General features: G+C 53.6%; 2 protein-coding genes across 2 annotated transcripts; both read right to left on the bottom strand.

Moving 5' to 3' along the window:
- Positions 1-3: 3 nt before the first annotated feature.
- Positions 4-4,077, bottom strand: CHC_T00008786001 (WD40-repeat containing protein; the record flags this gene model as incomplete). The annotated part of the gene is made up of 1 exon (XM_005710256.1): positions 4-4,077. A coding segment is annotated over exon 1 (4,074 nt), but the record flags the coding sequence as incomplete, so codon positions are not given.
- A 7,628-nt stretch (positions 4,078-11,705) lies between these two features.
- CHC_T00000627001 (hypothetical protein) lies at positions 11,706-16,030 on the bottom strand. The gene is made up of 8 exons (XM_005710255.1): positions 15,480-16,030; positions 14,935-15,335; positions 14,368-14,775; positions 14,061-14,325; positions 13,793-13,938; positions 13,537-13,744; positions 13,183-13,358; positions 11,706-13,111 (listed from the first exon to the last, which is right to left on the bottom strand). Exons 1-8 carry the CDS (start codon positions 16,028-16,030, stop codon positions 11,706-11,708), a joined length of 3,561 nt encoding a protein of 1,186 aa, XP_005710312.1.
- Positions 16,031-27,038: the final 11,008 nt, after the last annotated feature.

The following is a 27,038-nucleotide window of genomic DNA, read 5'->3' as shown; positions in this document are numbered from 1 at the left end:
GATCTTCGTGTCGTTTCCAGCCCACGCCATGCACCCGATCCACATGTAGGTGTCTGTGATTCTCTCCCATAACTTGTTCCCAGTCTTCCCGTCCCACAACCCCATCCCCCTTCCAAACGACACGAACACCCTCGTCCCATCATTGGACCAACATGCTTTGGACCAACATGCTTTGGACCAACATGCTTTTGCGTAACCACCGTAACCATCCTTGGCCCAGGCCTCCCCGCATTCCCACAACTTGTCGCCCGTCTTGCTGTCCCACATCGCAAACGTTCCATCTTCTGCTGCCGTAAACACCCGCTTGCTATCTCTAGACATCTCCAGACAATGCACAGGGCTTGCGTGTGTCTCAGCATCCCCCCACATCTTCTTCCCCGTCTTCACATCGTACATCACTACGTCTCCGTCTCCAACCACAGTAGCACATATGTCATCGCTTGACCACGCAACAGCCGTGAATTCTTGCCCTTCCTTGTTGACCTTGTCGACTTCCTCTTCCTCCTCCTGCACCCTCTCCAGATTATCCCACCTCCAAATGACAATATTGGAATTCCTATCCGCAGAAAACAGCCGCTTTCCATCTTCTAGCCAGCCCAAGACGCCAACACGCGACCCGCGTGTCGCGATATGCCGCCGTACTTCTGCCCCGGTCTCTGTGTCCCTCACAGAAACCTTCCCGTGGCCACTGGAAGCAGCCAACCATCTCCCATCCCCGGACAGAGATATTGCCGTTGCCAAAAAATCATCAAATTTCGATATTCTCTTCCCCGAGCGTCCGTCCCATACCGACACCACACCCTGATCGTCGCCACAGTACTCGCCACAGCACAACAGCGTCCCGTCCTCCGACCATGCAAGACAGTCAACGTATTTCAAAGGCGCGCTTTCCGCGATACTCCTACCAGTCTCCCCGTCAAAGATCCACAATCTTGCTTCAGATAGTCCCATCTGGAACACGCACGCGACCCGCTTTCCATTGTTCGACCACGAAATCGGCCCGTAGGCCCAATCGTAGTCGGCTAGTCGAATACTCGGCACGCCAATCACCCGAACCATCTCCCCTGTCTCTGCACACAGTATCAAAATTGACCCGTTTGAGCCGCATTTTCCCGTGCACGCCAACCGTTTCCCGCCCGGTGAAAGCGATACTTTCTTGACAACATGACCCCGCATATTCGCTGCCTCCTTGATCTTCACACCTCTCTCAACATCCCACAACACAACCACACCATCTTCTCTCCCAAACGCTACTCGCTTTCCATCCCCCGTCAAGTCAAAAGGGCGACTGTATCTCCTTACATCCAGGTGCCCTACATCCACTTCCTGTCCGACTCGCTTTGCTGTAGCTCCTGTATGCATATCCCACACCTGCACCTGCACGCTTGTTCCATCTGCCTGTTCTACCGCTACGTACTTTCCGTTCTCCGACCAAAACCTGCTCACACCGCATGCCACTTCAAACAACACGTTTTCTTCCATTTCCCCGTCCCGGAATGTCCGACGAAACAGATGCTCCTTACCCCCCCAAGCGATCACTTCGTTCTTAGCTGCGCATCCCGACATTCCCACCACCCTCCCCTGGTACGGAAATATGTCTTGCACCGCGCCTGATACGTTCAAGCCAGGTGTAAGCGACTTCAACCACGGCTTCTCTGCAACTTCCTCTATCCTGCGTAAGAACTGTCCCATTACTTCCGACTCGTTCCTAAATCTCAACAGACCATCGTACAGCTGAAACAATACCTCTCTCGAACTTCGACGAACAAAGGACGCACTCAGCCTCGCCTGTCTAGCAATCTTCTGCAACGACCACAGCCTGCCTCCCGCTTCGCACCGTTCTCCGTCTTCCCCGGCTACGTCCGTCAAAATCTTGAAATCCTCTTGAAGATTTAGCCCCTCTGCCCGAGTTAACTTCTCTGCCACCCACCTGGCATCACTCAAAACATCCCACAAATCCTCGCCCAGCTGCGCCCCCTTGAGATGGCGGCACAAGTTGTGTCGGAAATACTCGTCCTCCACCATATCCTTCTTCCACCCTCTCCCGCAAACCCACGGCGGCGCTTCTTGCCTGTTCTCACTCTCGTTCCATTGCCATTCTTGCACAAGCTTTTCATGCCACCTCTTCTCTCCCCCATTCCCACATCTCTGTTGCACGTAATCGAGCTGCAAATCGTGCAACCTGACTCCGGCGATCTTGCGACCACTTGACACTCCATCCTTTCGTTCCACTAGACTGGCCTCCACGAATTCGTGCAGCACTTTCAATGCCTGAGCTTTTCCTTTCCGTCTCCATAACAAACAGAGCACACTCAACGGCAACCATCCTTGCCGCCGAATGACCACCAGCGACTCGTACATCTCGGCGTAGGACATCAACTGCCCATCTCCTCTGCTCTTCTTTCGATCCATCATGCACAGCGAAACTTCAAACGCCATTGACAGGTTCTCGTATAGGTACGTCCCATCCGCTCTTTCGTCCAATAGTATTGACGATGTATCTTCCAGACACTCCAAGTACTCATCAAGCACATTTTTCAGACAAAGTTCTTTCGCAATCTCACGATGTCTCGCAATCGCTCTGCCAACCACGGACAGCGCAAGCGGAAGCCCACCGCAAAATCTCAGTATCCTCTCCGTTTGATCCCCCAGGCCCTCAACCTCTTCACGTTGTATGTCAGCAGACTTCAGCAAGATTTCCAGAGAGGAAGCATCTTCCTTTGTCGAAAATTGGATTTCTTCGCTTCCCTCCACCACGCCCCACTCTCGCGCTGTGAACGCTGTACGGCTGCTGTTCTCCACATCCGCAATTTCTCTCAGTCTTGACATGACTTTACTCCCGGCTATGCCTTCTCCCCCGACCATGCCTTCTCTCCAGACATCGTCGATAAGTAACAAAATTGTCTTCCCTTTGAACCACTCTGTGACCCTCGAAACCGCAGAGTATAACACGCTTTCTTCACGCACCGCCTTCGCTTGCGTTTCCCCTCCGCTTTCTCTCGTGATGCGGGCCAGATGTTCTATTACTCCTCGTTCTGTCGCGTCTTGACCGAGCACCAGCCAGTATATACCGTCGCAAAACCGGCTGCGAACCTCTTCATCCGAGGCCAGACCGCGTAGGGCGCAAGACTTTCCGATGCCTCCCATCCCCTTCGTCCCCACAACCCCTCCACGGCGCGCTCCAACAGCACCAACATTTTGACGGTCTCCCGGACGCAAAACACTCCGCCTCAATCGTTCTTCCGGAGCCGTCATACGTTCCGTACTGTTGCCAGCATCTTCACTGCGTCCAAACTTCAGTATGACATGGTCCGGGTTCTTTGGCACTTGAAACGAAGCCTTGAAGCCATCCTTCTTCGGGTCCTCCGCGGATGTAGTACGCATTTGATGACGAGCATCGCCACTGGCGTCGCTCCTCTTCGCCTCTTCCTCGAGTGGGCCATGAACGCCTTCTGTCACTACATCGCTCGAGTTATCCTCACATTTCTTTTTCACAGCCAGAAATACTCGTTCCACAAGCTCTCTCCTTGCAAGATGGCCGAAACTATCTTCCGGCAGGTTCGTTGCCTCTTCGTCATTTTCTATCCCAGTGATATCTGCTAGCTCTTGTAGCTCTCTCTTCACCATTTCCGTGCTCGCCTCGCGCTGTCGTTTCTCACTATAAAACTTCTCAGCTTCAAAAATATTCTTTCCTTGATTATCCCGATACCGACTGGGCTCCAACTCTCTACATTCCCGAATACTTAGTCTGTAAAACACCGGAATCAGTGTCGGCGGCAGCATCCCATCGCTTATAGCTTCTCTCCGTCGGCGTAGGAAGCAGCGCAGCTCCCTCATAGTCCATTTTCGAGCGGCAAACTCGGGAGAAAGAATGAAAACACCGACCTTCGCAGATTCCATGGCCTTTGTCATTGCATCCGGTCCGCAGTCCCCGGGCTGCATTGCGGTCTTGTCGAGGAAGCAATTTAAACCATGAGCTTCCAATTTAATGGAAAGAGGACGTGCGATGTATAGCTTGTCCGGGCCAGCATGGCTTATGAACACATCGATAGACTCTTGCCGGTAGCTTCCCTGCATTTCTAATTAAATAGCCAGACGCCTAGGACAAGACAGAGAGAAAAGAGAAGTTGATGAGGTGCGGAGTGTGTTTTGCGTGAAAACGGCGCCGGTCGGTCGAAAAACAGGGATGCGAAGGTTGATGGCCGCGTTCAGCGCGTGGCACTCTTGTCTTTGTCAACGGTCAACGTGTCTACGGCGTTGTCAACGAAAGCGGAATGAGTGGGGACGTTTGTGTGGATGAGTAGGATGAGACGAAGTACTTGCGCTTGCTGTTTCGTGAATGAACGCTCGTAGAACTCGAGCGTGGAAGGAAGCACCCAGGGTGTATTACAGCCTCGTGAATGAACGCTCGTAGAACTCCAGAGTGGAAGGAAGCAACCAGGGTGTAAGGGCTGTTTGTTGCTCGCCTCTTGATGGTGGCGGATTTGTCAGAACGCGGGGGGTACTCTGTGCTGTAACAGCTGCCTTCATGGCCACCAATATAAAAATAAATGGCTTAATGCTGCAATCAGTAGGCAACAATACAGTACAACAATAAAAAATGGCTTGCGTTGTACCCTTCTCATTGGCGTACTGTGTGACACGGCTCAAATTGGGACACCAAAATTATAATGCCGCGCCGCATAGTTTCGCCATATGATGGGTTGATCGACCTTGGTATGAGGGAGTCGGAGGCACATGGTTGCCGACCGAGGAGACGGCGACGGCAGCAGACGGGCACCATATCTCCGTCTGCGGCAACGGAGAGCTCAAATTCAAGCTCTGGGGCACTACGTTCGTCGAACCCGTAAGGGTAGCTGAGAACCTCCCCAGCAAGGTTCTGATTGGTAGTCGGTTTTGGCGTCGCTATGGTTTGGTCTTAAATCTGTCATCTCTACGAGCTGAGATATGGGTTGAGGGAAGGCCCATTCGCGGAAGGGTGACGAAGACGCGGACGAACAAAACCGGCCCGGAACTGATGGCAGCAATATCCGACGCAGACGTCGACACTACAATTTTGGACATGGAATTGTCCCAGTTCCACCCGAAGAAAGCCGTCCGAGAAAGGCTACGTGAGGTACTGTGGAAGCACCGCGCGGTGTTTAAGGGACTTGGCCGAATCAAGGGCGTGTAGCATAGAATTCAACTTGTAGAGGGTGCCATTCCCGTTTGCTGCCCCATAAGGAGACGTTCTCCTCGGGAAGAAGAGGTGGAGCGAGCAGAGATGCAGAAACTACTCAAGAGAGGAGTCGTGGAGCCGGCTTCATCGCCTTGGGCCGCCTGTAATGTTTTTGTGAAAAAGAAGGACGGCACTCTGCGTGTAACTTCAGACTTTAGAGAGCTTAATGCGTTAACAGTCACTGATTCGTACCCCATGGAGGATGTACGCGCCACCCTTGACTGGATGGCAACGAAGAGCATTTTTTCTACCTTCGATCTTAAGGACGGATTTTTCCAGATCGAGCTCGAAGAGAGCTCTCACGATTTGACAGCTATCCGAACAGTTGTCGGATTGCTTCGATACATCCGCCTCTCGCAAGGCATGAAGAACTCGCCTGCTGTGTTCCAGCGAATCGTTAACCTCATCCTGGGGGGCAGGAAGAGTCTTGACATCTGGGCGTTTATGGATGATGTCAGTCTGGGCACTGACACTGTGGAAAACATCTCCAGTCCGTGGATTCGGCACTGAAGACTTTCTACGACGCGGGAGCAAGATTAAAGCTATCAAAATGCCAATTTGGCGTTCGTGAGGCCGAGATATTGGGTCACAAGATCGACAACAGCGGCATTCGGCCGTCGGACACGCATTTGGCGGCGATTAGGCAGCTCGTCGAGCCGGGCGGAGGGGAGGGGCTCATGAGGTTCCTTGGATTGATGAACTTCTTCTCTGACTTTATCGACTATTTCTCGAAGATTGCAAAACCTCTACACGAGGTGCTGGTCGGGACCGGTTTCAACAAAAAAAAGAAGAGAGGCCAGAGATTGGTCATTCTGGACTGGGACCGCCGTTGGGGGGAACGCCAGAGAAGGGCATGGACAGACCTGAAGGAGGTCTTGAGTGACACGGAGTTTCTCACAGCACCAAGACGAGGCGCAAGCAAGAAGCTGATGACCGACGCCAGTGCGTACGGCCTCGGCGGTGTTCTGCTGCAGATGGGAAAAGACGAACGGTGGCATCCTGTGGCTTTTACGAGTAGAAAGCTCACTGACGCCGAAAGGAAGTTTACAGTAACCGAGAAGGAGTGTCTTGCGGTTGTTCACAGTCTACGCAAATGGCGCTTCTACCTACATGGGGAGACGGACGTGGTCGTGGTAACGGATCATTGTTCGCTGAAGTGGCTCATGAGCCTCAAGGATCCACGGGGAAGATTGGCGAGGTGGATGGTGGACATTCAAGATTTCACCTTCACAGTCCAATATGCCCCAGGCGGGGAGCTTGTTGTGCCCGACACCCTAAGTAGGGACTCCGTCGAGAAGCCTCTTTGCGCGCGCTGTTACAAAATCATCGAGGAACGGCCACCCGAAGGGAGAAGAACCGAGGCTATCTGCGAACTAGTAGACTTGTCACGCTTCGGCGGTGGCCCTACCGCGAGAGAATTTCGTGCAGCACAGCGTCATGAATTCGGGGACATCGAAGAGTTCGCACACAAGAAGAGAGGCGCTGGATATTTTGTGGATGAAAAGGGGTTTCTGCGCCGTACTAGGGCAACACGGGAGCTCATTGTGGTACCGGAGGTGCTGGTGGATGCAGTGCTGGACGCGCTGCATGGATCAAAGCTCAGCGGGCACTACAGGGTGAGGCGGACCACGGATCGACTTTGCCGTTCCTTTTGGTGGCCTGGTTGGAAGCAGAATGTGGAAAAGCGATTGCGATGCTGCGTAGCATGCACCGCCACAAAGGCTACCCAGCCCGCAAAGCACGCTAAGATGGTAGTTTATCATCCGCAAAGGAGGTTCCAGCAAGTCGCAGTCGACGTCCAGTCCGTCACACCGAGAACTGCAGCCGGGAGTGCAAAATTTTTAGTGATCGTTGATACTTTCACGCGCTTCGCTCGCGCGATTCCTATACCGGATGAACGTGCTGACACCGTCGCCAAGCGGATACTTGACGAATGGGTGTCAATTTTCGGTCCTATGGAGAGTCTTTTGTCAGATCGGGGGCCGAATTTCATCGGGACTGTAGTCAAGAAGATGGCGGAGCAACTCGGTGTGAGACGTGTGAAGACCCCACCCACAAGCAAACGGCTGTGTGGAGAGGTGGAATAGGACTTTGATGCAGGACTTTGCCTGCTTCATGAGCGCCGGGAGCGAGGATTGGGATGCGCACGTTGCCCTAGCATGCTTCCGGTACAATACAGGCGTGTGCGAGGCTACTGCTTTGACTCCATATGAGGCAATGTTTGGCATCCCTGCGTTTATGTCTTGGGGTCCTGAGGAAGCCAGCCGCGTTCGAGGAGAGCCGTATGACCTGGGAAATCATCTCGAAGCACTACACGACAGATTGCTGTCACGCCGAATGAATTCAAGGGAAGCCGCTGCGCAGGGATATGACAAAGACGTGAGGGACCTGGGATTTGTTGTCGGAGACCGGGTTCTGGTGTGGTCTCCAGAACTCGCCAGCAAAGAAGGTAACAAAATCATCCGACCCTGGCTCGGACTGTACCGCGTTGACGAAGTCCTGTCTCCCGTGAGCTTCCTCCTGAAGTCAGAGTTGGGGAAGAAGGTCGCTCGCGTCCACCCGAACCGGATGCAGAAGATTGCTGCCGGCGCGACTCAGACCTGCTGTGCGAGGAATGGCGTGTTTCCGGATGGATTGAGACTACTAGAGCGCATGAAGGATTGGAAAGAATTTGTGGAGCCTCGAACTGGGAAGAGGCAAAGGCTGTTCAAGGTTCGTATCGCCGGCAGGAAGTCCCCAAGCTGGACAAAAGAGGAAGACATACCAAACGTAATTGTGCAGATGTTTGATCGCAGGGAAAGAGAATCGCGGAGCAATCCCGGGGAATGAGCAGAGGCGAAGGAAAAGGGACGGATGTTGAGGAATGACTTAGAAACACGTGGAGACGTGGATAACGGGTCCATGAACCGGAACTGAAGGGCACGCGCGCTCCTGTAGGGAACCGAAAGCGCGGGGGATCCAGTTCCCGAAGGGAAACGAAGACGGCAACGGATGGCAGGAGTCGGGGCGAGGCGAGCGCGGGGCTGTCGGTAAGGGAAGCGAAAGGAAAGGCAGCGAGGGATTAGTCATTTTTATGGGGCAAGAGAGGGAGAGAGACGACGAAGGGAGTAGGCAAGGGGGGGTCAGAGACAGCCGAGCCCCCTCGGGGAAGTAGTATTTAATAGCCAACCCTCGGAGATAGACAAGAGGGGGGCAGAGGCGGAGCAATAACCTGTTGAATTCAACAGGTTGCTCGGTGCCAGGCGGTTGAGATAATCGCAACAGTACAACAATAAAAAATGGCTTGCGTTGTACCCTTTCATTGGCGTAGTGTGTGGCACGGCTCAAATTAGGACACCAAAATTATAATGCCGCGCCGCATAGTTTCGCCATATGATTTTGCTAAATTATTTCGCAACGAATTAAATCTATTCGTTTGATGAAAAATAGTCATGCTCTGACAAACGGTCAGTTTTCTGCTCCTCATGCTTTAGCAGAGGTTTCCGTCGCTCTCAATAATGATTATGTGTTGCGCAACATTCTAAGAAAAGATGTATGCCTGTAAAAGAACCCCACACCTAAGAAATCTAATAGAAAATTCCTCGCAACAAGAAACGCAGCGACGGTTGGCAATTTGCAGTCCACTCGTGCTCGTTTGGAGGGGCGGAATCCCCCAAAGGCGCCCGTACCCGACGTTTATCACATTCAGGAGTATAATGTAGAGAATGATACTGCAAACAAAGAAAATAGGGACTCTCAAAAACGTCTGAAAGCGCAGTCTGCGGTGTCGCCTCTCGAAGACATAGTTGGCGACGACTTGCCGATCTCGCAATGGCCAAGAGCCCGAAAACAGCGGAGGTTGAGGAAGGCGAGTTGTTTAGGACCCGCAAGCACACGGCAGCGTCGGCTTTGTTGGGTCTCTCCCATTACAGATGAAGCGTGAAAGACATGAGATTTCTCGTCGTCCCACTTTGACCCAGGCACAGTTTGGACACCAATTCTCCGGTCCAAATTAAAGATGTTTTTCCTCAAATACGCACTGCATTCACATATTTTATCATAACTTCTTATGTGTCCCACATCAAGCCAATGAGAAGGGTACTGTAGTTCACTGCCGACAAATCAACTAATTTACAGTACTTTGGGTCTGGAATAAGGTAAAAATAAACTCCAATCTCATCATCGCTTTCGGCCATCACCAATCACATCGACAACTGCTCTTTGACGCAAGTCGCCAACAATAGAGACTTTACTGTCGTTGTGTTGCCACTTCGTGAGGCCGTTTGTCAACGGAGGACCGAGCCTGCGCGAGGGAGGACACACGGGTGACAATTAGTCACAGAGACAAGTGGGCTCCGTGCGCGCTTCGCGCGCCGAGCCAAGTCCCTTCCTCCTCCGCTCCTCGTTCCGCACGCGCCGCCGTTCCCCGTCCCGATGCTGCCCCGCCCTCTGCGCTAACTCTCCCGTCCTCTCTCCGGTCTTCGTAGCCCCTTGCCCCCTCGTCCTGCCACGCGTTCGTCGCCCCTGCGCCCCGCGCGCGGTCCGCACCGCCGCCCTCCGCGGCGGCGCTCACATCCGCCTAACACTCCGCTCGCTTCCGCCTAACACTGCTATCCGGCGGCGGATCCCGGCATCCACCCGCCCGCGCGCTCCCTCCTACACCGCCGGCTGCGACACCTGCTCCGCTCGCAGCAACCACCTTCCGCGTTCCTCGCCCCTGCGTGATGCGCGCGGCCTGCGCCGCCGCCCTCCGCGCCGCCGCTCGCACCACCACCTCCACCGCCCTGTCCCGAGCTCACCCGTCTGCCACGTCCCCGAGCCGCAGGCACACCCCGCCCACAAGCCCGCAGAACGTCTACGCCACGCCCGCGTCCGTCCGCCCTGCCACCGCCGCCCACCACGCGTGTCACCCGCCACATCTCGCCGCGCACCGCGCTCTTCACCGCGTCCTGCCTGCTTATGTTGCGCAGCAGCCCCACGCAGCTCGCCACCACGCGCGCGTCGCCCTCCCGCCGCTCCAGCAGCGTCCCCGCCGTCGCGTGGAACCGCTTTGCGTGGAGCTGCATGCACACCTCGTCCGCGATCGCGCGCGCACGCCCGTCCCACCCTCCGCACACGCCCACCACGGCGTCAACGCCCGCCTCCGCTGCTACCCGGCACACCACGTCCGCCACCGTCTCTGTGCAACCCGGTTGACGCCCGCTCGCCGTCGCGCCTCCCCCGCCCCCCGGCACGCGCGTCCGACAGGTTTTGCAGCCCGCTCGCCGTCACGCCTCCCCGCCCCCCGCACGGGCGCCCGACAGCTTTCGCAGCCCGCTCGCCGTCCTACCTCTTCAGCCCCCCGGCACGCGCACCGGTTGAAGCCCCTTGTAGTACTCCACGCCGTCCAGCTCCGACCCGGTCCGCGGAGCGGACCGGGTCGGAGCTAGCGGAGCTCCGCTCCCCCCCGCGCACGCGCGCGTGTGGTGCTCCACGCCGCCCCGCCCAGGCGCCCCCCCCCTCTATTCGCCACGGACGCCCCACGCTCACCCTCCCACACCGTCCCCATCGCCGCCCCGGCCCACACCTCCTCCACGTCGTCGCCGCACACCCAAAACTGCTCTCCGCCCACCATCATCTTGCAGCCCACCGTCCCTGTCGCCGCCCGTCGCCGCCCTGCCCTGCACTTCCCCGTCGCCGTGCATCGACATCCGCTCCCCAACGTCGAAGCTTCACGCGCTGCGCAACTCCGCCTTGAAGAATTCCGGCCCCCCCCGGACAGCCGCCCGCGCACCACCGCCCCGCCCACGACGCCGTGAGCCTCCGGCAATTCGGGCAGCCCCGTGTCTCACGCGTCCGCCCCCCGTCGTACGCGTCCATCTACTACACCGCCGTCACGTGCTCGCAGTGCCCGCCCCAGTTCTTCCCACTATGTAGATCCGCGTGGCGCGGTTTAAACGAATCCGGGCTAAAATTTGTAGTGTACTGTAGCGCAGCCGCGCTCCGCAGTCCGCACAGTCATTTTAATTCTAATTTTTACACTTGTCGCCACTTGTCATCGCCACGTGTCCCCGTGGCGGCCCGGCCTGCGGCCAGGCCCCGCCCGTGGCCGCCAGGACACACGTGTCCCCGTGGCGCGGCCTGACCTGCGGCCAGGCCCTGCCCGTGGCCGCCATTTGTCACACAGACTGGCAAACAGACAGACAGACACGGATTTTTAGTGCCTGTGGCAGCCACGTGTCCCCGTGGCGCCCTGGTCTGCGGCCAGGCCGCCCCGCACGTGTCCGCCGCCACTTGTCACGCTACTTTTCACCGCAGCGCCAATGGCAAGGCAGGCACACACAGACTGGCAAACAGACAGACAAACAGACACGGATTTTAGTAGTTGTGGACAAGTGAGCTCCGTGCGCGCTTCGCGCGCCGAGCCAAGTCCGCGTGGAGGAGCAATAATTCGGAAGGGTGGCAAAGGCGAGATGTAAAGAGAATGGCGTTTACTTTTTTGATGACTACTGAAGGACCTCGGGGTACACTACGTTTCGCGTTGTTGCATCGGACTCTCGAGTGAGGATAGTGACGTTGCTAGAGTGAGTAGTCCTCGATAATGCGACGTAGATTTGACCGTGCGAGAAGCAATGATCTCGTAGGTCGAGACCAATGCGGCCACCGAAGGACTGGCCTTGGGCTTTGTTCGTTGTAAGGGCGAAGCACGTGCGAATGGGGAACTACGTTCGAGTAAAGCCAGGAATGGGAAATTGTCGTCACCTGGTCTGCAGGGCATTCGTGGAAGGCAGAGTCTGTTGCCTTCATGTGACCCCGAGGTAACGCGTAGAAAGAATAGGTTGTTGGTCATTTTCTCGATGACATATCGAGCGCCGTTGACGTGACCGGAAGTGGGATGGAGATTGCGCAGAAGCATGACGATGAAACCTTTCTTGAGCTTGAGCTTGTGGTCTGGTAGATCAGACCCGGCCGTCAAGGTGTTGAGCATTTCCGTGGGATAGATCAGCGCGTTGGTGTCTTCGCTCTCGACCTTGTCTGCGCTTAAATATGTTCGATACGGTCCCGGCATCATGTTGCCGATGACTTCGTTGACCTGCTCGAGCGGTCTGTTCTTTGTGGTGAGTATAACGCGCTTTGTGAGCCATGTAGGGTCGGCGTGATTGTCTCGAATGCCGTGGAAGACCTTGAGGCATAAATTGCGGATGGTGTGCTCGAACGCTACGGACTGTGGTAGTGAGATCCATTCCGGGCGCTGATCGCATTGAAGTCTGCCTTCCCCGACGCTGAGGAGGAACTGTGGGAAGTTGAGAGCCTCCACATCTGCTGCGGGGTCCCCTTGGAGAGCAGTGAGGCGCATGTTCTCGGTAAGGCACAGGAATCGGCACTCTCGATACAGCGGGGAAGATTTGACGCACGCGCTCACGATTTGACCTCTGGACCCGCCCGGAACGACGGGAAGGATTTGTCTAAAGTCTCCAGCGAGCACGAGGAACTTTCCTCCGAAGGGCCGGTCGGCTTGCATCAAGTCGCGAAGGGAGCGATCGACAGTCTCAATGCAGTTTCGATAGCACATGACGATCTCGTCCCATATGATAAGATCGACTTGTTGCAATGTACGACCGGTATCGGAGTTTGTGGAGAAGTTGTAAGTGCTTTCAGCAGATACAGGAATGGGAATCTTGAACACGGAATGAGCGGTGCGTCCACCGTCGAGCAACACTGCAGCAACAGCAGATGTGGCGACGGCGATGACTTGCTTGGGGCGCGAACGAAGGAAGTCTTGAATGGCGCTGAGCACGAACGTTTTGCCTGTTCCGCTAGGAGCATCGAGGAAGAAGAGACGACTACTTTGTGTTGGCATAGAAGGTCCGGCAACGGCGCTGGAGGATCCTTGAAGCAATGCCGAGACGGATACGCCTGGAAGCATGGAGCCTACTATTTCGTCAAAGGCATGGCGCTGATTTGTGTTTAACAGCGGCAACGATGTCTGTAGTCGCTCTTCGCACTACTGCGCTTGTGCTTCGGGTGTCTGGATCTCGTTTGTCTGTTCCGAAGCGGGCAGGCTGTCATCGGGGAGTGGGAGTCCGAAGTGTGCGAGCGTCCAGTTGGAACGCACCGTCTGCAGGGCCTCCTGTACCTCTCCAAGCACGTAAGCTGTGGCGTGGTGATCATCGCGAAACTGCTGTCTTCGAATGGGTTGTCCGCGTGCGCGATTGCGAATATCGGTGAGAAACATGTGCAGGTGGTCGTTCTACAGCGAGAGAGGATCCGAAGGTTGGCAATGTGCGAGAATCGTAGCGAACAGATGAGAAAGGGGAACGAAGCTTGACCGGAATGAATCTCAGATGACGTGCTTCCACTCGGCATCGTTGGCCAGCAAACCAAGTCGTAAGCACGCTTGTCGGAAGCTGGTGCACTGCTCGCCGTCGATGTTTCGCAAGTTCTCGAAGGATGTTGCCCCCGGCACCTGTGTGATGAGGAGGCGAAGAAAGTAGGGCTCACCCTCCCTCGGACTGACAGTATAGATTCGACCGACTACGTTGGCGCCCGTGCCACTGAAATCATAGGCTTCCTCTTCGCTGCTGGCGTTCCGTCTTCGCAGGGATGCTCTTGGACTCCATGACTTGCTGCTTTTCTTCCACGTAAAGTACTTTGGAAACTTGTGGTACCGAATATGCCTCGCGCTTGGGTAATTTTCGTTGGATTTGAACCACTCGGTCAGCTTCGTACCTGATGCCGGTCGAAGCGCCGCCTCCTGCTCTCTTCCTTCCTCAAAGTAAACCATATGGTGGTTGGGCAGATGCACTGAAAGTCTGACCACTGGAGGATTGCGATCCACAACATATCAAAGGAGAATAACCTCCATGCGGCCTCCGATGCAGACACGTATCTGGCATCTTGGAAGTTCGAGATCTCGTCGTAGCACTCGTTTTTGGCAGTGATTTCCATGGTCACTCGGTCTTGTCCCTTGCACACATACTTGAAGAGGTACCTGATTCCGCCAACGCGTGACACGCAGAGTTCCACATTCAAATGCAAAGCGAACGATCTTAGAAGTAGAGGACTGTGGGGCACGAACCAGGAGTTGTCGACCACGACGGATTGCTGTCGTCGGCCAATACGGGAGGGACGCTCGATGGAGACGCCACCTGCTCAGGGGGACCTTCTGCGGTACGTGATGTAGTACTCACTTTCGGACTGGCTGGTTTCGTGTTTGATCGGTTTTGGAAACCGTTTCCTGCAGTACTGCTCGCCCATGCACACGGCTGTTGGATTGCGTTCTCCACATGGATTGTGAATCATATGCTTAAGCACGACCTCTTGGAGTTCTGGATCTTGGGCAGACGGGATCTCGGCAGAGATAATGCGGTCGACGTTTTCGGGAGTACGCATATCATTCTTGGAGACTTCATCTAGGAAAAATACAACGTGAGCGTGGGGAAGACCGCGTTTCTGAAACTCGATGACTCGTACATGGGCAACAACGGTTCCGAATACTTCTTCGTTGATGACCAAGGACATGAGATCTTTCATTTTCAGACGAAACACACGTGCGCACAGATCCAGTCTGTCCTGAGAAGTTTGATTGGGCAGCAGTGCTCTTGTGATCTCCGGCCAGCTAGGATTGCATGTCATGGTGAGGAAGATGTCCGGGTGGCCAATTTGGTTAGATATAGCAATGATGCCGTGCATATGCTGCCTCATGTGGCGGTCACATCCGATGTGCGTAGAAGGGAGAATGAACAGTCGTCCCGCACGCACGGCATCGGCTTCATCTTCAGCACGACCGGAGTCTCCTGGGCTGTCGCGCAGTGAGGTGTAGTCGGCGGCTCGAAGCTGTGTCTGGTTGTGGCGGAGATACGAAAGCCTTTCTGCCTCCACTTTGCAGAACTGGTCAACCAAATATTGCTGAAAGAGTCGCGCTGCGTGCAAGATTGTGCTGAACTCGCCTGCTCTTTCGAACAAATGCCATCCGTAGTACATCATCGGAGTAATCTTGGTACGTCTGCCGTCGTCATCACTGAAGAATCGAAGCTCTGGATACCATCCATCTCTACCGTTCGGGAACAAAAGCACGTAACTCAACGGATCGTATGCACGATGACTGACTGAAATCGGATCCAGCACTTCGTTCCCGTTACTGTTCAGAGTCCCTCGCCTGCGCACGACGATATCTCTTCGCCCAATCTCTCCGTCTTCATTTCCAGGGATCAATGCTGCCACTTCAGAAGCTTCGGGACCATTGTACCGGCGCACGTGCTCATGACTTGGCCTGCGGTCGGCATGGATGAACATCTGGTACGGGGCTGGAGTGTTGGGTTGAGGGGATTGAGCCCATTCTCGCATACTGAGAACAGTCTGCACGTAGGGGTTGCATTCGTGCAGCATGTGCGTCAGTTGCATTATCAATGCCTCTTCCAGTCGTGTAGAGTTTCCAAGCCTTGTACTCGTCTGGGTGGCGTAGTCAGTGTCGTGAATGTAAACGGAAGCGTAGGAAGGCACCCGCCCCTCGGATGGCATCATGGGACCCATGTAATGGTACATCTCGCCCTGCATCGTCATTGTTGGGTTAAAATTGGAAGGGCCGGGCCCTCTGTTCACCCATTTGGCGACCACAGATGCCATAGACAGCGCTGCATTGTATGCTCGAATGTTCTTACGGAAGCGGCGGGACCTTTGAGTATCATCGATGAGAAGAGAGCGCAGAAGAGCTGGAGGGTCGGGAAGAAGGGGCAATGACAGCTTTCCCTTCTTGCAGCATGTGGAAAACATCGGCCTTGCCGCAGAACTGCTCAAGAGGCGTTCTTGGACGAAATGCAAAGCTTTGCAGTGCGAACACTCAGTACAGATCATGCCGAGATCGCGGTACGAAGGCGAGGAGTCGGGAAGTGGAGATAAGAGCTGTCGGGAAGCACTTCGAGCGTGGCGGTCGGACCCTTGCCGCGCATTCCGAATCGGTGTGTCCTGTGCATCCCTTGATCGTTGGGTGGAGAGACGGTCAAGGTCTGGCCGCGCTTCACGAATGGGAGTACATTCCTCTGCTCTAGCGCTTCGTGACGCAATGCGCTCCCTTCGCACCGTGCATCTCGGAGGGGGGTTGTTTGTTCCGCTCTAGCGCCCCGTGTCGCAATGCAATGCGCTTCGCGCCGTGATTCTCGGAGGGGGGTTGTTTCTCCCGCTCTGCGCGCCCTTGCTCTCTCCCTGCCTCGTTGGAGACGCTCTTGGCGCTGCTCAGGAGTCTCTGCTGCTCGTCGTGCTGCAGTACGTTCCCGGTTGGTTGGGGGACGCGCTGCAGTCTCAGATTCGGTTTGTTGAGCCCTCCGGATTCTCGCACGGTCTCGACCTGCCTCACGACGTGCTTGAGCATCAGCTTCAGTCTCTTGCGCTCTTCTTGCCTTGCACGCGCGTTTCTTTGCTGCCTTCTTGCTTCTGCCACGTCTTCATCCACTGGTCCCGCCTTTTCCGTTCTGCTCGGCACGCTAGTGAAATCCTTGTAAGTGCAGCTAGGGTTGACGCAAGTGCGAGAGGTCCGTTGTAGATCGCCATGAGTCGTAGCAAGCAGTCCTCAAAGGTCAAAACGCAACGTCAGCCAGCAAGGTCGTCCGCGAGAGCAATTAGCAAAGTAGTAACAATAGGGCCTTTATTTTCTTGTACTATCCCGTGATAGATCGGAGCTTACGCTTGTGCTTCTTGCCCGCCAGATGTCGCCTGAAGTCGTGTGCAGTGGCAACCGTGCACGCACACACCTCGCACCGGAATGTTCGGCCCGCTTGATTCACTTGAGCCACATGCCCCTCAGTATGCGCATGCCCATCCTACAGTACCGCGCGCGAGCAATGAAAGTTGCAGGTGTCACACGTGTATACGGGGACACTGCGCAACACAGCAGTGACAGCTGGCAACGTGCGCGCACGCGGCCGCTCGATCGCACGTGGCACACGTAGCCCACGAAACGTAGGAATGACAGGCGGAGGTAAACGTGTAAAACGTGGGACCGTTGCGCGCGATACACGTGGTGCGGGTGCCGGCGCAGGGGCCGGCGGAAGACGTGGTACACGTGGCAGAGGGGCGCGCGGTACACGTGGGGCGGGCGCGGGGGCAATCGAAGGGACGTGGACACGTGGGGCGGGCGCACAGGGCGGGGCTGGATGAGTTACGTTGACACGTGTCGACGCTGTGGGGGACTCGGAAAAGTTCAGGCGGATCGGGGTAGCGCCGCGTCGCGCGGCTCGCAATTCTGGGCGTTCTTCTTGAGTAGACACTTCGCAGAAAAGACACACACCGTGTATAGTCAGTAAGCGTTCGCGTGCGCTCAAATGCCGCGGGCAGCAAGCTGGCCAGAGCATTGAGGACAGTTATTAACTTACTCACTTGCGTAGACGGTGTGCGCGGGGATCGGTAGAGAACGCGAAGCGGGTCGGGAGTGTATTTTTTATTTTTTCTGTACTGTAGTGTAGCATTCAAAATTTAAATTTGTACTGTACTGTAGTGCTACGATCGTGCCTAAAGCCACCTCGTGTCCACGTGGCGGACCTGGCCTGCGGCCAGGCCCCGCCCGTGGCCGCCACTTGTCACGGCAGCGCCCCCGTGCGCCAATGGCAACGCGGGAACGCACACACAGACAGACAGACAGACACGGAAATTAGTATTAGTACAGGATAGGACGAGGCCCAAACGCCGAACGCGATGGTTAAGCAGCTTTCACTAAAAATGTGTTTACTGCTTTTTCTTCTACCCTCCTCCAGGTGCTAGTCACCGGGTGGGGAGCTGAGAATAGTATACCCCCCCTTTTTGACGGGGAACACACACAGGGTATTGCGGGAGCATCGACCCCTCGGTCTCCCGTGAACGAATAAAGACAATGTTATTGGCTGTAAGCCAAAAAGATTGACATTTCCCCTATTCGTTCACGACAATTCCTGTCTGTCCCTGCGAAATAAAACGAAATTAAAATTACGGAAAAATGACTGCTAAGTCTCGCTTACGTGGCACTGGAGTGGTGTCTTGGCCACACGACAGCTTCTTCGACTCGTATCGTATAATAGCCTGCACTCGCAAGCGGTCGCCCGCTTCTTGTCCTGCACACGAGACGGTCCACCTGAGAACAAAAGTGGACACAAATCTCCGGGGAGGTGTTCCAATATCTAGTATCGATGAGGCCAGATGACATGGGGAATCGAGCGTATCGTTGTTGGAGACGGCACAACTGGGAAATGCGGAAAGACACTGCGTGATGGTGCACTGTACGCGTGGGGTGGAGTGACCGGAGGACCGGAAAGCTTTTGACCAATCGAGCCAAGTTCGCTGAAACTAACCCCATACTCCTTCTTGGCGATGATCAAACAACTCCACACAGGGACGGGCGTACAGGAAGACGAAGCAGCAAAAAGCCATGAGTTGCTACGCCAATTGTTAAAAATGATGGAAAGGTGTCGTGGAACATCGATGGTCGTTGGAGGGATTGGAGCTCGTGGACATATCTCCGGGTCGCGCAAGTTCGAGGTTGACGACTACGGACCAAATATCATTCGGAGTAATAATGAGACGTTGTGCCAGCGGCTGTATCCAACGCATGCGAATCTTTGTACGAGGAACACACCGCTTTGCAAGTCAAAAAATATTTTGACTCGGACCCGACGAGGTTAAAACATTGAAGCAGCTTTTCATTTTTGTCCATCAGCTTCCGGTCGGGATAAATGTTCGGCGTATCCCGAAAACGGAGAAAGGTGAATTCAATAAGAATCCATTTAAATGGTTGGTCAATCGGTGCACAGGTATAGGGATTGTCAGAATTACACAACATGGCATTGTGGACCACTGCGTAGCTGTAGACTGCAAGAAGGGCATTATACATGATAGCTCGTCACTTTTTCCGTTCGCGCTCACTGAGGATATCTTACGACGAGTCGGCGGTGATGATGCAACTCAATTAAGAGTAGCTGAGGTACGGGAGATTGTTAAGGTGACACTGAAAAATAAGAAAAAAATTCAAATAAACGTAAACGTGATAACTGAGCTTCGGTTCAGTTTCTGACTATCCATTGTTCAGCTCGAATAGATAATTTTCCTGCCCGCAAAACATCCATGAGGGCCTTTTGATGCATCTTCTTAGTGAATCCATCAGCAACATTATTGTTGCTCCGCACGAAACCAATGTCACTGATTTCCTTCTTCCAAAATCCTTCTTTTGCCACCGCGATGTCCAACATGAGCCTCTTTTCCGCGGTCCTCGTACCCTTGGATATCACATCGACCAGCGACTTGCTATCCGTGTATAACTGTACTGGAATAAATTTGACCTGCATGATACTCCGTAGATTCTCGGCCAAGGTAAAACAACAGTCAAACATGATACTTAAACTTATTAACTCCGCTTCAATTACCGATCGCGTCACCCTACGTGCCTTGTATGACTTAAAGGCGATAGGTAGAACTGCTTCAGTGGCATCAGACAGAAAGCAGACGTAACCAAAGGTGGGACGTGAGGTCCGAGTTGCTTGCCAATGACGTGTAGTGCAGTGCACCTCCACACCGCCAACGAGGGCGTAAATCTCGCCGTTGAAGGCGCGACGCAAGGTACAGTAACCACCAGGGTGTTCGAGTCCCTCTGTCCGGGTGACTCAGGGGAGTCGACGCGGTACCGCGGGTACATCGCGGTGTGCGTGAAGGGGTGCACTCTAGCGGGAGTGCGTTAGAAGGAGTAAACAAGAAGAAGAAGAAAGAAGAACGAAGAAGAAAGATAGTGTAGAAATGTAGAAAATAGGGGAAAAAGTAATGGAAAAACAACAAAAAGGATGACGACGAAGGGTGCAGGTACCAGACTTAGCCAACTAGATAGGAACCGTAGAGGATCCTACCAGAGATGGGGTCCGATCACCTGATGCCTCTTTACTGTAGCGCCTTCCGACACCCGACCTATATAGGCCGAGCGCCGTCGTCGGCGTCGGTTACTAAATGGATAATTAATAATTAATTATCGTCATTAGAGTTGCCACTTGGCATTAGACAATAATAAGCGTAGAAACTTGTGGGCACCACGCATGTATACGTGTCGTACACGTGTCATACACGTATCATATACGTGTCATACGATTGTCATACACGTGTGGCCACGTGCAGTACACGTGGGGTACCTTCCCAAGTGTGCGCGCACAGTACACGTGTGGCGCGCTTATCATACACGTGTGGTATCATCCAAAGTGTACATGTACACTTTGGATGAGTACACGTGTCATAGACGGGAGCGCACAGCATACACGTGTGGGCTCATCCAAAGTGTACATGTACACTTTCGATGAGCACACGTGTTACACACGTGTCAAAGGCTGGGAACGCGGCCCCGCGACGGCGGTGACAAGAGATAAAGAGCGCAGGGTCACTGCACTACATGACGCATCAGAGAAACCCACAATACAAAGAGAGCTAATATCAAGCTTGGGGACTTGAATCTGAAGTCGATGCATACGGACATGCTTCACCATTCTATTGCAGTTCTTGATAACTTTTGACGGCTCGAGGTCAAAGCGCTCCCGTGTCACTTGTGCTATTTGTGACACCTCATAGGAACAGTCTGGACTTGTATGCATAAGCCATGCAAGTTTCATTCTCAACGACGCAAAGTCCGAAAAGCGTGCATCAACACGAAGCGATAGTATTCCCTTTACATAGGAATGTTGGTCGATAGAGAGTGAGCTGCTTTCGCCCAGTTCTAGTCTGAATCCGGTAAAGGTGCAAGGCGGTAATTCGTCGTCTGCCATCTCAAACCGTTCACATGTTCTTTTCAACATTTTTCGGAAATCTTGATCCCCAGCGCGGATCAGGTCATCTACATATGACCCTGAGAGCCCCTTGAGCAGTCCATTCATTTTGTAGGTATAGAGTGCCGAGTCGGGCCTAAGAGGCTTCATTCCCAGTTCTTCACGATGATGTGCGTCTAATGTGGCATGCCACAAGTCACCAGACTCACACAATACATATAGTGGTTTTATGAGCTGCAAGCATTGTCTACCATCCAGGTTCAAATTCTGGTACTGGGTCTTTGATGAAGATATCTCGAAGTAGAGGTTCGGCAGACTGCAGGTAGGCCTGCCTGACGTCTGCTGTCCAAACTTCGAAACCGTGGATTGCAGCAAGAGCCAGTAAGAGTCAGACGGACGCGGGCTGGAGTGTTTGCGAAGAGTGTACCATGTAGTCTTCGAACTTGTCTCTATGACCACCAATTACGTATCGAGCATTAAATTTGACCTCGCCGTCTTCTGTAGACTTAACTGCGAGAACGAACCGACCGGGTAAGATGTTGGCATCTTCTGGGATCTCCTCACGTAGAACCACTTTAAAGGTGCCACGCTTTAATAGGTTTGCTACCTCTTTCTTCTTAGCTTCAGACATTGCAGGGGTCGAGGACTTAGGGTCTTTAGGTTTCAATATCTCAGTCAAGAGAATTTCGCAATCAGTTGGTGAGCAGAAATTAGCTAGGCTTTCACGTAGCTCTTCGAAGAGTGTGTAGTTGATCTGCTCTGGTTCACGATAGTGCTTCACTTGTGTGACATTGAAGGGCGTGCTGGTCCGACCTTAACATCTTGGACGCAGACGAGCTTGCGTTCAGGGTCAGTTCCGTGGACTACGAAAGGTCCCAACCACTCACCGATTCGGTTCTCGACCTTTCTCTCTCTCCAAACTAGCACGCGCTGTCCAACCTCGAAGATGGCATCGGCTGCAGGAGGCGTTGCATGCCGAAGTCCGCGCTTCAGTCGAACAGCGGCCATCTGTTTCTCCATCTCGCGGCGTGCCAAATTTGCAACTGCTGCTCTCGACTCTAGAGTGGCGCGTGGATTCGGAGTCTCAGAGGTCGTGAATGCAGAAGGGAATTCTCCAAACACCAAAGCAGAGGGGACTAGACCATCAGGGCCGAGTGTATCGTTGATTGCCTTCACTGACATGCTCAGCAACAACTAGCGGTCTAGATCGGGATACACGATGCATAGCTTGCGGTAAGTGTTCCGCAAAGGTTGATGGTAACGTTCCCCCAGTCCTAGACAATTGTGTGACTCAATGCCCGTGCGTTGGACATCTACATTGCTCAGGGCACCAATACTTGCAAAGAGATTACCAAACGGAGACCCTCTGTCTACGAGAATCCTCCTAGGCAGTCCTGTGTAGATTGTTGCCCAAAATTCAAGAATTGTTGCCCATAGAGTTGCAGTGGAGACCTCTTTCACGAAGCGAGCGGCACTGAGATGTGTACCTTCGTCCGCTATATATGCAGTACTGGTTTGCCGTCAAGGTACATGACGTCAATGAGAAATCTTTCGTTGAATCGCACGTTTTCGGCACCGAAGGAAACACGGAAGCAGGTTGGGGCATTGTGTACTCTTTTGACAAGGGTGGCATCGCTCTGTCTGTTCCTGCAAAACCTCCAGAGTGTTGGGCGTCGTTTCTTCCGGCCTTGCCCGTTTCAACAACTTATATAGTTTTCCGTCGATGGATGCGAGAACTGACGATGAAGTTTATGAAATTGCGTCCTTGCGAAGTAAGTTCGACTAGGAAATCCAAAGGATACATAAACGTGACCGAAATATCGTTGTAGAGGCACGGACCAGTCGTCGACAGCTGTATCCTCAAGTACCTTGCCACTTTCATCTCGGAGTCCCCGAAGGACTATACGCTTAGTCAATCGGTTCATCACTATATTGGCGACTACAGATTCGGCGTCTACCACATCTAAGCCCAGCAGCGCTGGGACGTCGGCTGAAACTACATCAACTGTGACGAAGACTGGACGAAAATGGCTAGGGGTTGCTAAGGGTAAATCAAAACGACCCAGTGATGTGAAACTCGCGTCTGCGAAACGAAATTGCTTGAAAGAACGGCGTAGACGAAGTAATTGCTTGCTATACGGAGAGGAGAGTCGTCGCAACTCTTTCATGCCAATGACTGAACTCGGAGCACAAGTATCCACACAGAACCGTGGTCGACGGTCCCTGCGGTTCTTTGACACCATCTGTGACACGTAGACATGAGAGAAGTCTATCCAATGGTCACGGACATGTTTGTGTCGGGGTATAGCGGTACGATGTACAATCACCCTAGGCTTTGGGCGGCGAACGTGTGGCGCTACGTTTCGTCGCCCTACTGAAAACCCGAGGGGTGGGTGTCACCACGGTTGCTCTGACTGTGCATGGTGGATGCGATGTGGTTTGTAATGCACTTCTTGTCAACATTGTAATAGAAGCTCACATCTATTTCGCCGGATGCATCATGTTTGACATTTACGTCGCCTAAGTGACCAATTAACGCACCGAAGAGGTTGAGCTGGGCGGCAACGTCGTCTGTAATGGGACAGTCGTCAATTGAGTCTGTAGTTCCACTGTCTACTTGGGTTCTGACATGGTGAGCTGCTTCCAGCTCTTTGAATAGCTCGCCAATGATGTGTACTGGCTGCACACCGGAAGCAATCCTGTTCCGCGCATGTTGTTTCATGGCACCCGGATGGCAATTACGCGCAAAATGGGAGTCAGATCCGCAAAGGTTGCAGCGCATGCGATTGCCCTTCCTGTCGAATGGGTTCTTTCTGCCAGGAGAACCCTGATACTGCCCCCGAAAAGGGAAGCTTCCGTTGCCTTGGAAACGGTTACCTTGATAAGGTCCGGTTGGTTTTCGAGGGATTTTCACAACACTCCTCGAAGGGCGGCCATATTGCTGGTACAACGTTTGTTGATCAGTACTGCGTGCTGCAGACTTGTGACGCTTCACTTCTTCGCCATACTGCAATCCTTCACGTAAGGCTGACACAAATCCATTGAAGGAATACTTGGACGTATTGATCTGACTAATAGCCTGTGAAGCTCATTCCTTACCAATCACGGCATCACGGAGAAACTGAATCTTGTTATCCTGAGAACGGAAGCGTTCTGGACATTGTCGTGTCAATTTGTTGATGCGCTTTACCAGCCAGTTTAGGGCATCTTACTCGTCCGCAACATTCTCGTTCTCGGGCATCAGGCGTTCAACCCTGAGTCCTCTTAGTGTCATGTGTACTTGTAGACGTCTAGCGTATGACTCGAATTCATCCCTCATCACCTTCTCCATCTATGTGAAAGTCATGTATTCACGACAATTGGAAATGAAGTGGGACTTCGCTGCATCTTCGAATATGCATATGAGAAATTTTGCCTTCATTTCATCACTGAGTAAAAGCTGATTTCCCAAGATGTTATAGTCCCGGATAGTTTCTTCAATTGATTGCAAGGCATCTCCAGAAAACTTCTTATCTTTGAAAGCTCCATAGATGGCCTGCACAGTCCGAGCTGAGTCCTGCGAACTGGTGCTTCGGGAGGTTCATCGGCGGGGAGGGACTAGGGCACCGGCGAAAGCGGGTCCTAGACGGGAAGCAGCGTTGGTGCCAATACCACCATTGTCGTGGGTTGGCATCGTCTGAACAACTTCTTCCAGGCGTCCACTTGTTCCTGGCTCTCCATCGACTTCTCGGATCCCATTCTCATGGCTTGAACTTTCATCGTTATCATGGTTCGACAAGTGTTCATGTAGTCCTCTTACAAACTCTGTAACAGGGGAAGAGCGGAGCGAAGCGACAGCCTCAAGAAACTTGTTCACATCTTCCAAAGGCATCTCGTACACAGAAGCACCAAGCCAGGCAATGTGCTGAAGTGGCTTCACCATCTTGAATTCATCCTTGATACCTATTGATACATCACTACAAGGTACATTATTGCTATTGGTGGTAAATTTGATCTTCTGAGGAGATAAAATTTTGGGCCAAATTTTTTTTGGAAATGGAGGTCCGATAATTTTGAATTCTAACCTCCACAGGTAGTCCCACGCGCCACCTGTGGTGGTCAGAAATCAAAACTGGCTCGCCCGCCTCTGCAGAGGCGAGCGGGCCAGTTTTGATGTATGACTTGTGCAAGAATATCACAAGCAGTTCATAAACTGCTTGTCATATTCTTTCATAAGTCATAAATCTGCTCCACTACGTCCGCTGCCTGCCCCACGCCGACGCTCCTTAGCCTGAAACGGCTCTCGTCCGACACCCTGGCATTGGTTGCCCGCACACGCCAGCACAACCTCAATTGAGGTTGTGCTGGCGCGTGTGGGCTGCGATTGCGAAAGCGTTAACGCTTTGCCGCGCGCTGCGTCACCTACAGATGCATGCTTCACAGATCCGTTCCAGTGCCGCACCATCCTGCCATACCGCTCCCCGACCTGCTTGAACAGCTTGCCCTCGCGCTTCTAGAGCGCCCCGTAGATAAAAACCTGGTCTAACTACTTGCTGCTGTTGCAGGTCTCACTTGCCAAAGGTGTCGGCGGCGTGTTGAGCGCCTCGGCAACCGAGTCCCTGGCGTACGTGCCCCCGTTCTTGGCCACCGCACTGAGCTCCGCTAGCAACACCTTGGAGACTTGTTGCGCGTCGATGATGGCTTCGTAGCGGCCCGACCCCACTTCTTTGGAGCGCGAGACAGTGTCGCTGAGCAGCCCCGCGTCGCGCAAGCGGTCAATGCGGGCCGTGGTGCGCGCGCGCTCCATGGAGATGGTCTCGTTGTACCACAGGCGGAACGCTGGCTCGCGCAGTAGCTCGAAGGCACGCGGGCGCAGGTCGGGGTGCGCCGGGTACAGCAGGCGCGACTGGGCCTCAGGCGACAGGGCGGCGGGGGACGACGACCGCGCTGGGCTCCGCAGGAAGAGGGAGCGACCCATGGTGATGAAGGGGTAGAGCCGGGAAGCGGGGTGCGTGTGGGGGATACGGGAGAGGTAGGGAGAGAATTGTGGAAGAAGGAGACGGAATGCTCTCCACTGAGATCAGCAGGTTGGACATCGTCTAGACTGATTTCACGATAAAGTGGCTCTTAGAGATATAGTGCCATGCTACACACGCGTGCTACAACTTCCAGAGATGCTACACAGTACAAAACTTCACGTGTCGCATCTTGCTTTAGAAGCAGAGGCCGCCATAAACTCGTGACTTTGAGGGTGGAAGGGCGATCACTGTGGGAGATGATGCATGCAAGTTATCTGTCTGCGAAATCGCTGTAGCTCAACGTCACCGTTTTCCGTGATTTCGGCAAAATGGGCCAATTCTGAAAGAATGTTATGCCCACTTCACCTACATACACATGTAAACGTGATGTGTTTCATCTATAACCGTTTCTTCTCGCACGAATTCATAAACGTGATAATAGCAAGGGCAAAGTACGAAGTAAGGAGAGAACGCAAACTTTGAAACCAGAATCTATTCCCTCGATATCACAGAGCATGTTTGGACGCTCTGAAACGACACACCCGTTGCAGCTCTTGTCCCGCCGCTTCCCTCTTGCTCTTCATTCAGTTGCTAGTGGCAAGCCGCCTGCGTCCATGCTGCTGCCGCCGCCCTTGTGACTAGTCGACGAACTGTCCTCAGCTGCGTTTCTGTGTGAGTTCACGGCCATACAGGCCCAGACCTTGCCTCGGATGACGTTGGAACTTAGATTCTAAACAAAGACTTTCTCTATTACCGCACAAGAAAGTGAAATCCAGATGTAAACATTTATAATACACGTTGTTACTACCATTGTTCTGTGCATGCGGTAACCTCCACGCCAGGTGAGATATCTGAAACCGCTATCACTTGGAATGCATCAACCTCCGTCAAATATTATCTGCTACGGACAGACTTACTCTTCCTCTCTATTGAGACGTTCGCGAAAGTTACTGAAAGATTTGCTGGGGTCCCCGGACGCATAGGTTTCGGCTCCTCAGCAACTAGAGTGACACGCATATGGGAGAACACAGAAAATGACGCCGGAACCACAAAGACCTCTATGGCAGTCCTTCCAGAGTCCAAACGCGTACAGGAGAAGTCCTTGGA

The sequence above is a fragment of the Chondrus crispus genome, genomic scaffold, assembly GCF_000350225.1.
Source record: "Chondrus crispus Stackhouse genomic scaffold, scaffold_545, whole genome shotgun sequence".
NCBI classification, from domain to species: domain Eukaryota; phylum Rhodophyta; class Florideophyceae; order Gigartinales; family Gigartinaceae; genus Chondrus; species Chondrus crispus.
Note: the sequence above shows the minus strand (reverse complement) of the source record. Positions and strands in the feature narration are given on the sequence as shown.